At 37.1% G+C, this 15461-nt stretch overlaps 1 protein-coding gene across 4 annotated transcripts in view; it reads left to right on the top strand.

Annotated features, from left to right (window-relative positions):
* Nucleotides 1-14488, top strand: part of si:dkey-33m11.7 — a 20175-nt gene extending 5687 nt beyond the window's left edge. Inside the window, exons 1-5 of one of the 4 annotated variants that reach the window (XM_073916262.1) lie at nucleotides 1-78; nucleotides 2734-2893; nucleotides 7374-7515; nucleotides 10373-10639; nucleotides 10908-14488. The exon at nucleotides 1-78 is cut by the window's left edge and continues 175 nt beyond it. In XM_073916262.1, coding sequence (XP_073772363.1) covers nucleotides 30-78; nucleotides 2734-2893; nucleotides 7374-7515; nucleotides 10373-10639; nucleotides 10908-11099 — 810 coding nt within the window. In that variant the 5' untranslated portion in view covers nucleotides 1-29 and the 3' untranslated portion in view covers nucleotides 11100-14488. Of the gene's footprint in view, nucleotides 79-2733; nucleotides 2894-7373; nucleotides 7516-10372; nucleotides 10717-10907 lie in introns of those variants that run through there. The other 3 variants (XM_068224262.2, XM_073916264.1, XM_073916263.1) reach the window with 3 other exon arrangements.
* Nucleotides 14489-15461: the final 973 nt, after the last annotated feature.

Below are 15461 nucleotides of genomic sequence, written 5' to 3'. Positions count from 1 at the left end.
CAGAAACGCTTCACTTGCTCACATTAGCAATGGCCATGCTGCTGTTTCTGGTGCTGCTCAAACTCGTCCCAGCAAACTGTGAGTATAATAAACACTATCAGGACTCGACCTTTCTCTGCCAGTCTGCAGCTTCACCTTAACAACCAGGCAATAAAAGGATTCGTACAGTATTTAAGCTTTCATTTTAGTTGGTATTCAGGTCAGTGATGTGCACTGCAAAAAAAAAAGTGCTTTTCTTACCTTAAATTGTTGTCGTGTTTGTAGACCAAATATCTGAAAATTCTTTAATCAAGAAGCATTTTCTTTTAATATTGTACTGTTTAAAAAAAAAAAGGAAAAAATAAGTGAGTTTCTCTATAAAACAAGCTAAATAATCTGAAGAAACCAGTAATAATTTAAGTTTTAAATGTGATGTGATGTTTTTAATTTCTGTGGTAAAACAATGTCAGGATGATTTGAAACAAATAATATTGTCCAAATATTATAATGGAAAAAAGCCTAATTAACCCAAGTATTTTGTACATAGAAACACATTAAACACAAGTAAAGTGTCTGCTTAAATTTTTCAAATAAAATGTGTATAGAAAAAATGAAAATATTGATGAAATTCTGTTTATACATATTTATGTAACAATTTGTGACTTGTAAACTTAAACTACTCTGAAACTGTACCTTGATAAGCTACAAACTACAGTTGAAGTCACAATTATTAACCCCCTGAATTATTTTTTCCCCAGTTTCTGTTTAACGGAGAGAATATTTCTTTAACACATTTCTAATCATAATAGTTTTAATAACTAATTTCTAATAACTGATTTATTTTATCTTTGCCATGATGACAGTAAATAATATTAGACTAGATATTTTTCAAGACACTTCTATACAGCTTAAAGTGACATTTAAAGGCTTAACAAGGGTAATTAGTCAGGTTAGTTAGGGTAATTAGGCAAGTTTTTGTATAACGAGGGGCTAATAATTTTGTCCTTAAAATGGTGTTTAAAAATTAATAAGTGCTTTTTTTCTTGCCGAAATAAAACAAATGAGACTTTCTCCAGAGGAAAGAATATTATCAGACATACTGTGAAAATTTCCTTGCCCTGGTAATCATAATTTGGGAAATATTTAAAAAAGAAAAAAAAATCTAAGTGCGGCTAATAATTCTGACTTCAACTGCATATCTCTAAAAAAAGTGTAATATGCCTTGTCATTATAATTGTAATTATAATTGTTTTAAGTACCAAATATTTTACCTAAATGTAATGTTTACTTGCATTTTTGAAACAGTATGGCTTTCAAAAGAACAGCTTCTCAAACTGTTAAGCATACAGTAATATTTTCCAATATAGACCCATTCTGATAACGTAGCCCTATATACATTTCTCAACTGCATTATGTAACCAGAGCTACGTATGGCTGCTTTTCATCTTCAAAACGAACGCTATGGGGCAGTATGACACTGTTCCTTTTCTGCTTACCTCCGTTTGGACAACTTCTCTGCTGTTACCAGTTCGTCCGGTACCTATGTATGTAACTATGATATGTATGTTGGCGGACTTGAGATGGTCTTGAGTTGACAGCAACAACAGAGTTTGAGTCAGGTTAGGAACGGTTCCAAAAAGCAGGTAAGACGAAAATAAAAGCCAAAAAATAAAATGACGGGGTGAGAATGTGGTAAAATCTGAAAATGTGGTAAAACTCAGGTGGCCGCGAGGGCTTTTCTTTTTCTGAATTGCTTTTTAAAACTGTTGGTCGGGTTTTGGGAAGGAGGAGAGTGGGTCAGTTGATCGACCAGTCTGTCAGTCAGCCGACAGCTTCCTCTGGTGGATTTACATGAGAACAGCAGGCATGAATGGCAAAAATTTGAGATCTCAAAAGCGTACACAGCGGCTTCTGATGGATTCGAGAAAACTGCAAAAACACAAAACAAAACGTAGCTCCTGGGGCTTATTTGGTGCTTTCCAGAAATGTATATAGGGGTATGTTTTCAGGATGAGCCTGGGTTGGTTGGTCATCAAATAATGTTTGCACTTAATATGCCTGACAATATTTTTGCTACTTAAACTATTGTTGCTCTGAATGACATTTTAGCTGATGCACTTTGAAAATTGTAATACAAATAATATATTGACAATCGTTTTTTGCTTAGTGAACAAAAATAAACATCATAAGTAACATTAGACTACTTTTTAACCCATCAGAAGCGTTTGCAGAAAAGATCAGGCTCTATTTATCTACGCTCCCTTGTAATGAAACTTGACCTTTGTCCTTCCACAGTGGTGTCAAGCTTGATTTTGTCAGCTGTCAATGTGAGCTCAGTGTAAATGAGATCCGTCCTTTCAATTGTCCTTTCAATGTTGCCTTGAGTTATAAGCAGGGCCAGACGGAATCTGCAGACGTTTTTTGCTATCTCTGCTGAGAATTTTAGTAAAAATCTGCGGATTTCTGCGGAATTATTTTGGGAGTATCTAGTGGAGTATCATAACTAAGGCCTTAATATATGAAATAAAAAGTAATAAATTACTGAAAAAAAACTGAATAAATTCAGATTTACACATTTACTCAAGTAAATAAACAAAATTAATAATGGGCTAGAAATTGCGGAATTCTGCGGAAAATCTGCGGAATTCTGCTGAAAATCTGCGGAATTCTGCGGAAAATCTGCGGAATTCTGCACGTGCAGATTCCATGTGGGCCTAGTTATAAGCTATTTTATATCTTTATGTTCCTCCACAGGTCTGGATTTTGTCCAGGGCCGGATTGTTGGTGGATATTCCCCATCGCCAAATTCAATCAAATACATAGTGTCATTGCAGAGCTCGAAGGGCCAGCACTTCTGTGGAGGATCACTGGTCCATAAGTACTGGGTGCTTACAGCTGCTCATTGCAATATTGGGTGCGTGATTTTCACATCTTCTTTCAATTTGCCACCTGATAGCCTGCTACTGAGATACTGAGGTAACGTTGGTTTTATATTCACACATTTGGACTTTCTCCTTAATAATATAGTTTCAGAAAAGCATTCTTTGGAAGTTCTATATAGTTAAATCATAATATCATCCAATGACTCTCAAATTAGGGAGACACGGTGGCTCAGTGGTTAGCACCTGCAAGAAGGTCGTTGGTTTGAGTCCTGACTGGGCCAGTTGACTGGACCCAAGATTCTAACAGAAGATTCTAACAGAAATCAGTCAAGTCTGGTGAAAGAAAAAATCATGGTTTGGGGTTACATTCAGTATGGGGACGTGCGAGAGATCTGGAGAGTGGATGGCAACATCAACAGTCTAAGGTATCAAGACATTTGTGCTGCCCATTACATTACAAACCACTGGAGAGGGACAATTCTCCAGCAGGATAGCGCTCCACACTCTTCAGCCTCCACATCAATGCTCCTGAAAGCAAAGAAGGTCAAAGTGCTCAAGGATTGGCCAGCCCAGTCACCAGACATGAACATTATTGAGCATATCTGGGGTAAGATGAAGGAGGAGGCATTGAAGGAGAATCCTGATGAACTCTGGGAGTCCTGCAGGAACGCTTTCTTCGCCATTCCAGATGATTTATTAATCAGTGATTTGAGTCAGTGCAGAGATGTATGGATGCAGTCCTCCAAGCTCATGATGGAGTCAGACACAATATTCATTCTGTCTCCACTGCAGCAGGACTTTATATTCTATACTGGACATTATTTCTGTTCAGTGACAAGACTTTAGTCTAAGCAAAGTCAGACCTTACTGTCTTAATGAAATCATTAAAAATCAAGGCATGATCATATTTTATTGTGGTCAAATAAGTGTAATCTAGAGGCCTTTAATATAATTAACTTTTGATGCCAAATGATCAACTAGAAGATATAAATCAATAAGCAATCTAAAGATCCTGTCACTAATCCAAAATAAATGAATGTTGAAATATAAAACCAACCCTACCTCAGAGCTTCAGAGGCTTACTGGATAGATACTGGAGAGCCGATGGCCAAGTTTACGAAAAGCCAGAGTAAAGCGGACAGGACTGGCACTAACCTTGACCCGTCATCACCACTCGGTGCTTAATGAATGCTGGCTTATCTGCTGCTTGGCACAGCTAACAGGAGAAATACTGTCATTCAACTCATGTCCTCTACAGAGAGTAACTGTGTTTAACTATTAGTGTCAAGAAATCAGAAGATTTTACATAATCTAATTATAATAGTTTTAATAACTCATTTCTAATAACTGATGTCTTTTATCTTTGCCATGATGACAGCACATAATATTTTACTAGATGTTTTTCAAGACAGTATTCAGCTTAAAGTGACATTTAAAGGCTTATATTTTACGCAGTGCAACCCATCACTGGGAAACATCCATACACACTCATTCACACACATACAGTACAGACAATTTAGCCTACCCAATTCACCTACAGCACATGTCTTTGGACTGTGGGGGAAACTGGAGCACCCGGAGGAAACCCACGCCAACACAGGGAGAACATGCAAACTCCACACAGAAATGCAGAGGCTTGAATCAGCGACCTTCTTGCTTTGAAGTGATTGTGCTACCCACTGTGCCACTATGCTGCCCCACTCGCTACATATGGCTTTGTATTTAAATGTACATTACAATATGTAAATATACTTTGGCTTGATTTGTCATTTGAGAAGTTTGTGAACCTGCATTAATACAGTCAGTTGACTGATTTGCCTTGATAATAATATTATAATATTATAAATTTATATTTATATTTTTAAAAATATTTACATTAAAGTATGTGAATATCCAATGCAATCCAATTCGTAACTTTTTGATTTAGTGTCTCATTTGTATGAATTCGTACAATCTAATTCGTACAATTTAGTAGTGGTGGGCAAAGCGAGGCTTCATGAAACACTGAAACAATCAAAGCAAATGAGTCGAAGCTTCGAAACGTTTCGAAACCTCACTCTACGGTGACACCTAGTGGTCATTTTTTTAATTATTGCACCGAAACAGCTTCAGCAAGAACATTTTAGCAAATTGAGGTATTACACCGCACTTTGTAGATGTGCACCTTCAAGAGACCTAGTGGAGCGGTAAAGGTGTCTGACTTCCATGCGGGGAAAGAGGGTTCGAATCCAGGCTGATACAGCTATTCTGAAATGCTTTAATGTCAGTTGGTAATGCTCTGTTCTTGTATCGTTTTGTTTAACATTGGTCTGACATTTGAATAAACACTTTGTGAATAAATATCTCTTTTTTTGGTCTTAAAACAGGGTTGTTGCTAGATCAGACACAGTTGTGGCCAGAAGTTATCAAGAATTATTTATGTAATTCATTAAATTTGCCATTTATTGTATTTCATTAACGCCTACCCAAACCCTAAACCCAACCATCACAGTACTGTAAAAATAATAATTGTTTTACAGTGTTACAAAAATGATGCTATATTGATGGCGTATCCGCAGCTGTATCCTATTTGGGCTACACCATAAAACAGAAACATGATTAAAATACATAAAACCATGATTTTGGAGTATTTGTATAGGTAGGGATTCGAACCCAAAAGTCATTGGAAGCATATTAACAGCACACAGTCCACTAGGCCATGAGACAGGATTTGGATTTGACCCTGCCAGTTACATGCAGATTCGCCAGGTCTCGAAATGCTTCTAAACTGATCGATGCTTTGAATCGCTTTAGTCACGTGACCAGGCGTTTCAAAACACTTTAGTCACGTGACTTGGGTGTTTCGGATCATGCTTCGGTGCAGTGTTTCGAAACACTTGCGCTTCGGGATCTCGACACTGTGTCGAAACGTCAGTTTCACGTCAGCCATCCCTACAATTTAGTACGATTTGCTCATCACCCAATGACAGTTGGGGTTAGGGGTGGAATATTTAATGTACATTACAATATTTAAATATACTTTTGCTTGATTTGTCATTTGAGCTGTTTGTGAACCTGCATTAATACAGTCAGTTGACTGATTTGCCTTGATATAATAATACTTGCATTAAAGTATACGTGAATATCCAACTCAATCTCACGGCAATTCGTAACTTTTTGATTCAGTGGCTCATTCGTATGAATTCGTACGATCTAATTAGTACAATTTAGTACGATTTGCTTATCACCCAATGACGGTTGGGGTTAGGGGTGGGGTTGGGTGCCACGCCTCCTTTTTAAAATCGTCGATTTTTGTACGACTGAACTCATACGAATTCGTACGAATTAGCCACTGAACTGTCAAAACGTAAAATACTTACGTTTCCTCGTGAGATCAGGCTGGAATATCAAGTTGCTGAGACTTATTTCAGTTTGTTGATGTAATTCCAGCTGAAACAGAATATCGACTAGGTGGCGAGGCTTTCTTTTATCAATTTTTTTTTTTATTTTTTTTTGCTGATGAATTAATCAAGCCTTTATTTGTCACTACACTTTTGTATAGCGAAATTGGACCCCCCAGACCATACACAAAACATCACAAACAACTTTTCAGGGGAGACAGATCTTAGGAGGTAGCATTTAGAAACAAAGAAAGATACATTTGGACAGTTAGGCTAAAAAACACCCCCTCAGCTTGCCCTTGATTAGGACAAAGTGAGAAAAGGGAGAAAAACAGCCCTATCTTAGCATAAGCACACCGGCAAGACACAACATAGACAGAGGGGATGGGAACAGGGGTAATGGAAAACAGTCCGTTGAGTGCGGGCAGCCAACTGGTCCAGCAGCCATTTCCGGCGCAAGTCACAGCCCCGCCCACGCCCCACGTGGGTAAAAGCACACGAAGGCGTTAAATTCTGCCATCATTTACTGTGGTTCCAAACCTGTTTGAGTTTCTTCTGTTGAACAGAGAAGATATTTTGAAGAATGCTGGAAACCTGTAACAATTGACTTCCATAGTATTTGTTTTTCCTACTTTGAATGTTTAGGGTTTCAGCTTTAAAATATCAACCGTGTTCAACAGAAGAAGAATACACTCAAATAAGGTTTATAACCCCCTGAGGGTGAACAAATATTGAGTAAATGTTCATTTGTGTGTGAACTAACCCTAAATGCGTTTCACAATATCATTAAACGCTTTGAATGATATGTTGAAGATTGCTGCCTCCAAATTCACCAGATCTCAATCCATTTGAGCATCTGTGTGATGCGCTGTACAAACAAGTTTGATCCACGGTGGCTACACTTGGCATCCTGCAGAACTTGAAGGATTTTCTGCCACGATTCTGCTGCCAGACATCACAGGACACCTTCAGGAAGTGGCACAGCTGTGAATTCAGCGGAAAGATTGTGTCACCTTCTGTAAAAGTTGCATTTCGCAGCATGTGGAGGATTATTAGTATTTGGATGGTCATAATGTTTTGTGTATATTTACATTGTTTTGAAGTTATAATGATGCTTTAGTGTGTGTTTCAGGATGGATCAGATGATGGTGGTGGCTGGAGATTATACTCTTGGTGCAAATGAGGGGACGGAGCAATACTCTAAACCTCTGATGCTCATCCCGCATCCGCTGTACAACAGGAGCACCAATAATGCAGATATTATGCTCATAAAGGTATGACACTCGATTTGCTGTTTGTACCTTATTAATTAGATCACAGGCGACGCAGTGGCGCAGTAGGTAGTGCTGTCGCCTCACAGCAAGAAGGTTGCTGGTTCGAACCTTGGCTCAGTTGTCGTTTTTGTGTGGAGTTTGCATGTTCTCCCTGCGTCCGCGTGGGTTTCCTCCGGGTGCTCCGGTTTCCCCCACAGTCCAAAGACATGCGGTACAGGTGAATTGGGTAGGCTAAATTGTCCGTAGTGTGTGTGTGTGTGTGTGTGTGTGTGTGTGTGTTTTCCAGAGATGGGTTGTGGCTGGAAGGGCATCCGCTGTCTAAAAAACGTGCTGGATAAGTTGGTGGTTCATTCCGCTGTGGCCACCCCGGATTAATAAAGGGACTAAGCCGACAAGAAAATGAATGATAATTAGATCCCATTTAAAGGGACAGTTCACACAAAAAGAAAAAAAATTACAATAAAACAGAAACCTAATTATGCTTATGACAACTGTGTCGAGTGTGGTTCGATCAGCTATGTCATTTTAAAGTCAAATGCAAAAGTTTTAAAACATTTATGACAACTTCACCTAAACAAACAAATCATAATCTTTGTCATGACAGCTTGACATTACCAAAACAGCAAAACCTTTCTTTGTCTACTTCTTGAAAACTTGGCATTATCAAGTCAACATATCTTGTCATAAATCTGTCATAAACATGAATGTCATTATAACTGCCATAATAGTATATATACAGTGCCTAAAATCATCATACCCCTTTGAAATAATGACTTTATTTGTCATACAGCTGGAAAATCACATTCCAAATAACTTTTACAACCTTCAAAAATTTTTTTGTAGCCTTCTCCTAACCTGTGCCTTTCTACAACTTTATCCCAAAGATCTTTTCAAAGCAGGGAATAATGTGAGTAACGGTAAAGATTTTCACACAATATGAGGATTTTGTACGTTATAATTTTGTACGTTTGTGAAGTTATAATTATTAGCCCCCCTGTTTATTTTTTCCCCCAATCTCTGTTTAAAGGAGAGACAAAAATTTCAACACATTTCTAAACATAATAATAAAATAATAATAATAATAAATAAAAAATTATGAAAAACCCAAAATAGCAAGAGGAAACATTTAAACAATTTTTGACCTCTTCATAAAGCCTAACTTTGTTGGTGAAAAAGCTCTTTTGTAACAAATTGAATTCTGTATAATTTGTATCTTTATTTTTATTTATTTTTGTTGGTCAGTTACCTACAAAATAAACAAAAAATGAATTCATTTTAGGTGAAGTGAGGTGCAAATAGTACTTTTTAGGTATTACCTTAAGAGAGTTATGAGGTAAATTCAAGTACACTCAGAAATAAAGATACGTGAGCTGTCACTTACCTTTTCAAAAGGTACACATTTGTACTTAAAGGGTCCATATTGGTCCCTCAAAAGTATATATTAGTACCTACAAATTTAAAGAGGAACACTTTTGTACTTTTTAGGTACTAATATGTAGCCTTGAGGTGTTAATATGCACCTTTTAGGTAAAAGGTAAAACCCCAGTGACAGCACATGTACCATTATTTCTGAGAGTGTAGACCTATTATAAGATAAAATATAGTATTTCTGACAATTTTCTTTGTAATTTGAGTTATGTATTGCAATATTGCAACACTACTTGGTATCGTGATACTTCAGCTGGTATAGTATCGTACGATTAATTAATAGGATTGCAACAACCCTAATATATATATATATATATATATATATATATATATATATATATATATATATATATATATATATATATAAGTTGAAGTCAGAATTATTAGCCCCCTTTGAATTTTTTCCTTCTTTTTTAAATATTTCCCAAATTATGTTTAACAGAGCAAGGAAATTTTCGCATAAGGTCTGATAATATTTTTTCTTCTGGGGAAAGTCTGATTTGTTTTATTTCGGCTAGAATAAAAGCAGTTTTTAATTTTTTAAACACTATTTTAGGGACAAAATTATTAGCCCCTTTAAGCTAATTTTTTTCTCGATAGTCTACAGAACAAACCATCGTTATACAATAGCTTTTCTAATTACCCTATCCTGCCTAGTTAACCTATTAACCTAGTTAAGCCTTTAAATGTCACTTTAAGCCTTATAGAAGTGTCTTGAAGGATATCTGGTAAAATATTATTTACTGTCATCATGGCAAAGATAAAATGAATTCATTATTAAAAATGAGCTATTAAAAATATTATGTTAATAAATGTGCTGTAAAACTCTCCTCTCCGTTAAACACAAATTGGGGAAAAAATAAACAAGCGGTCTAATAATTCAAGGGGGCTAATAATTCTGACTTCAACTGTATATATATATATATATTCCTTCAGATTCATCAACAGGCACGATAACGTTCATCAAATTTGCTTAAACTAAACGGTCTAAAGTATGGTTTTATTTCACAAGCAAAGATTCTGACACAGCAACGTGAAGCAGAAGCTTTACAAAAGTAGCATGTAAGGGGAAACACGTCAAACTTATGAAATGTGAGCGCTCATGGAATCAACCTAAAGGTGAGGAATAGACTGTTTTTGACAGCTTGCGACTTCATCTGCCACTTTCACTACAGTACATTTACATGGACACCAATACTTCGCTTTTATGATTAAGATAATACTGATTACGAGTCGGCCATGTGAGCAGCGATTTTTGATTACCTTAAAGGATAGCGCGAGTCCTGAAATGCGAAGGTTTTTCTTTCTGTTCGTTATAATACGTTGAGTCATTGCAGAGATGTAAAATTAGTTCAGAAAGTTCATTCACATCCACAGAGTGCTAGTTTTAGTTAGTTTACTGATGACATCTCGGTGTGTTTTCTTGCAGCTTAGTGCACCTATAGAGCTGAACAGGTATGTGTCCCTCGCACCGCTGCCCAAACAGAACACCGGTCTGCTGGCAGGACGAATGTGCCGGGTGTCAGGATGGGGCTCCACCAGCCACAGCGGAGGTCTGATCCCGCTTACCCTGCGCACTGTCAGACTCCCCATCGTCTCCACGTTTAAGTGCAACAGCAGCAGCTCCTTCAGCGGAAACATCACCGCTAATATGATCTGTGCCGGCTCCAGTACAGGAGGGAAAGATGCCTGTAAGGTACGATGGCCAGCTCATATTCCTCATTTCCTAAAAGTATGAGTGTGATTATGTTACAGTGAATGTTTATTAAGAAACTGATGTGATTGCATGTTATATATTATATATTTAGTCTATGTTTTGCAATCAATATAAATAGTTCATATAAATAGTTTGCAACCACTAACTTTAAAAAAAAACTTATTAAATAAAACGAATCATTGATTTATGTGGATATATCTGAAATTCTACTCAATATCTTTGTCATCTGATTGTGTATTTGTGTCAGGGTGACTCTGGAGGGCCGCTGGTGTGTGATGGACGTGTTTACGGTCTGGTCTCTTGGGGAAATGGATGTGGAGATCCTCGTTTTCCAGGGGTTTATACAGCCGTGTCCCGATTCCGCAGGTGGATTGACCAGACTATATACAGCACATATGCACGATGCCTTAAATCTGCTGGACTTTTTGGCAAAGACTAGACTTCTGTGCATTTTCGATCACATTTGCATTCATGTAATGAGCAGATAATATTCCTCATCTGCTGTATGGGTCCATTCCTGTGGATGTTTTGAAAATAAAACTACTAAGATGCACGATTCACATTCTCACTAGGTTATTTAGGAAAACTTGCAAATCGATTTAATGTTTATTGACTACCTTGATGTGGAGTTACTGTACTGTCCTGTAATGTATTTTAGACGTTTTTTGACACCAATTTTAGATGTCGATGTGAAGTCGTTTTGACATTGAGGTTGTTTACATGCATTGTACACTGGATACAAAATCCAGTTTAAATTTGTAATTGAACATTTCAAATGAACAAAACTTATATTATAGGACTTTTGTGTCGTTATTTTGGTGGTCAAAACAGCATCAATGTGTGGATGTCAAATAGACGTCAATGTTTTGACATCAAATCGTTTTGCATTTTTCAACATTTTTTAATATCGTTTTGACATCAAGGTGATCGCTGGCTTGTGAATTCTCTGAGAAAGTTTCCCTAAAACCGCCTTTGTTTAGTTCAGTTGACGTTAGCAGAAGGTGGAAGTTATCATTCACATTCTTACTATGTTATTTTAAACCAGTTTGATGCTAATTGACTACCTTGATGTCAAAATAACCTCAAATTGACATCTGGAGTAAAAAAAAATGGTCACAAATCCATTACTGTACTGTCCTGTAATGTATTTTTTATGTTTTTTGACACCAATTTTTGATGTCAATGTGATGTCGTTTTGACATCGAGGTTGTTTACATGCATTGTATGGATACAAAATCCAGTTCAAATTTGTAATTGAAGACTTCAGATGAACAAAACGTATATTATAAGACTTTTGTGTCGTTATTTTGGTGGTCAAAACAGCATCAATGTGTAGATGTCAAATAGACGTCAATGTTTTGACATCAAATCGATTAGCATTTTTCACATGTTTTTTGATGTCATTTTGACATCAAAGTGACCGCTGTGTGTATTCTCTGAGAAGGTTTCCCCAAAGTGTCTTTGTTTAGTTCAGTTGATGTTAGCAGGAAGTTATCATTCACATTCTAACAAGGTTATACAGGGGTTTTGCAGATCAATTTGATCTCAGTTCAATACCTTGACGATGTCAAAAAATACATCAAACTAATATCTGGAGTCAAAAATACACATCATGAATCTTTTAGAGTACTGTCCTGTAATGATTTTTTTACTCGTTGTTTTGTACGCCAATTTTAGATGTCAATTTGATTGGTTTTGACATCAAGTTTGTTTACATGGCTTGTACACTGTGTACAAAATCCAGTGTAAATTAAAAAGATCAAAAGAGCATCAATGCGTGGATGTCAAATAGACTTCAATGTTTTGACATCGAATTGATTTGCATCTTTCAACATTTTTAATATCGTTTTGACATCAAGGTGATCGCTGGCTTGCGAATTCTCGGAGAAAGTTTTCTTAAAACCGCCTTTGTTTAGTTCAGTTGACGTTAGCAGGAAGTGGAAGTTATCCTTCACATTCTTACTATGTTATTTAAGAAATTTGCAAATCAGTTTGATGCTAAGTGACTACCTTGATGTCAAAACAACCTCAAATTGACATCTGGAGTAAAAAAAAAAAAACTGGTTAAATATCCATTACTGTACTGTCCTGTAATGTATTTTTGACGTTTTTTGACACCAATTTTAGATGTCAATGTGATGTCCTTTTGACATTGAAGTTGTTTACATGCATTGTACACTGGATACAAAATCCAGTTTAAATTTGTAATTGAAGATTTCAGATGAACAAAACGTATATTATAAGACTTTTGTGTCGTCACTTTTGTCGACGTCAATGTTTTGACATCAAATCGTTTTGCATTTTTTAATTTTTTTGATGTTGTTTTGACATTAACGTGACCGCTGGCTTGTGAGTTCTCTGAGAAAGTTTCCCCAAAGTGTCTTAAATGCTTAAAAACTGCCTTAGTTTTGTTTAATTGACATTAGCAGGAAGTTATCATTCACATTCACAATAGGTTATTAAGGGGATTTGCAACAATTTGATGCCAGTTGACAAGTTTGATGTCAAAACAATATCAGTTTGACATCTGGAGTCAAAAAAAAAACTGGTCAAAAATCCATTACAGTACAGTCTTGTAATTATATTTATACACCAATTTTAGGGCGAAGCAGTGGCGCAGTAGGTAGTGCTGTCTTCTCACAGCAAGAAGGTCGCTGGTTCGATCCGGGTGCTCCGGTTTCCCCCACAGTCCAAAGACATGCGGTACAGGTGAATTGGGTAGGCTAAATTGTCCGTAGTGTATGAGTGTGTGTGTTAATGTGTGTGTGTGGATGTTTCCCAGAGATGGGTTGCGGCTGGAAGGGCATCCGCTGCGTAAAAACGTGCTGGATAAGTTGGCGGTTCATTCCGCTGTGTGATTAATAAAAAGGGATTAAGCCGACAAGAAAATGAATGAATGAATGAATGACGCCAATTTTAGATGTCAGTTTGATGTTGTTTTGACATCGAGATTGCTTACATGCATTGCACACTGGGTACAAAACCAAATGAAGATTGAAGATTTCAGATGAAACGTTATTTCGGTGGTCAAAGGAGCATCAATATGTGAATGTCAAATATACGTCAATGTTTTGACATCAAACCGATTCTCTTTTTTCCATGTTTTTCAATGTTGATTTGACATCAAGATGACCGCAGGCTTGTGTATTCTCTGAGAATTTCCCCAAAGTGTCTTAAATCCACCTTTGTTTAGTTCAATTGATGTTAGCAGGAAGTTCTAAAAGTTTTTTAATGTTGTATCATAACTTTACAAAGGATGATTGTGCATCTAATAGGGTGTGTCTGCAGTTTCTCTTCTCAGGAGGAGCTTTTGGTTTCACCGCGGTTTACATGATACCACCTGTAAGATGAGCAGCGCACCACAAAAACCAACACAATCATGCACCGCAGTTTAACTGTGTATTACATCAATGCAGCCGATTGCAGAAAAATAACATTCATGTTTCTGCACCATCAATCAGCACTTACATTATTAAAAACAAGAGATAACGAAAAGCATAAAGGTTAAAGTAGCTAACAGTTCAAGCCATGTGGGAATAATGTCATTTCGGAGGGAGGTGTTTTGCTGTAAAGCGGTAATCTAACGGATCTCTGAATTGTGTTTCAGAGGAAAATAAAGCACAGAACAGCACGTTCCCACAGGGACAGCATTGTGAAGCAAAATGTCACCTAAAAATGAGTAAATCATCAAGAACAATGCTTATTTTTTACATGCCAGGCTACATTTGACAAAACATTCAGAACACAAGTCACATAGTAACTTGCGTCTGACATGAAAATTATCATACATATAATTATTTATGACCAATAAATCATTTTCTTATACTATACAGGCAAGTTTGAATTAACAATCATTTGTAATGCTTTTCAAAATGGTTCCATTTATTGCTATTTAATGCATACTTTTTAATCAACGGAAAAAACAAGCCTTATGTATTTTACATTTAGTCATTATCAGACGCTTTTATCCAAAGCAACTTACAAATGAGGACAAGGAAGCAATTCATACAACTATAAGAGCAACAATGAATAAGTGCTGTAGGCAAGTTTCAGGTATGTAAAGTGTAAGAAGCAAAACATTAGTAATGTAAGTACGTTTTCTTTTTTTTTTGTAGTAATACAATTAAGCCTGGTTTATACTTCTGCGTCAAGTGACTGGCGTAACCCACGGCGCATGCAACGCACGTAGCTGTGCATTTATACTTCTGCGCGTCATCTCTGTTGGTCTGCATTAACACTTCCGAAACGCTAGTTGGCAGTGATGTGTAAATCTTCCTCTGTGTCGAGTTTCTTCGCTGCTTTTTTGCTTTTCCCGAACACTTCCTGGATGTACAAGTGGCTCAAACTCGCTCATTTTGAGGCAGGAACCGGCGGACATGCAAGAACTTAAACTATGAGGTAAACACAAAACAAAACTTTCCATCCGGAGCTCCTTCACGGGACTCCAAACTTGTAAACAATCGCTCCATTGGGCTAGCGGCGCTCGCGCGGCTCTCGGTCCCGCCCAGACTCTTCAGCGATACCAAGCCGACCAATCACAGAGCTTGCGCTACGCGTTGTTGCGATGTGTAGTTACATTTTTTGAGAGGTGCACGTCAGCGACGCTATGTGTCAGCGCCGTAGCATACGTCGGCGTTTGACGCAGAAGTGTAAATCAGCTTTTAGCGGTGGAGCCAGAGAAGCAATCGCAGATTAGTAAGTTTTAATAATTTAATTTAATAATTGAGTTTTTAGTCGTTTCTTGAAGACAGCGAGTGACTCTGCCGTTCTGATGCAGTTAGGGAGTTCATTCCACCAACTG

This window comes from Danio rerio, chromosome 11, assembly GCF_049306965.1.
Source record: "Danio rerio strain Tuebingen ecotype United States chromosome 11, GRCz12tu, whole genome shotgun sequence".
Taxonomy (NCBI): domain Eukaryota; kingdom Metazoa; phylum Chordata; class Actinopteri; order Cypriniformes; family Danionidae; genus Danio; species Danio rerio.
The sequence above is the reverse complement of the archived record's forward strand: the minus strand, read 5'-3'. Positions and strand labels throughout refer to the sequence as shown.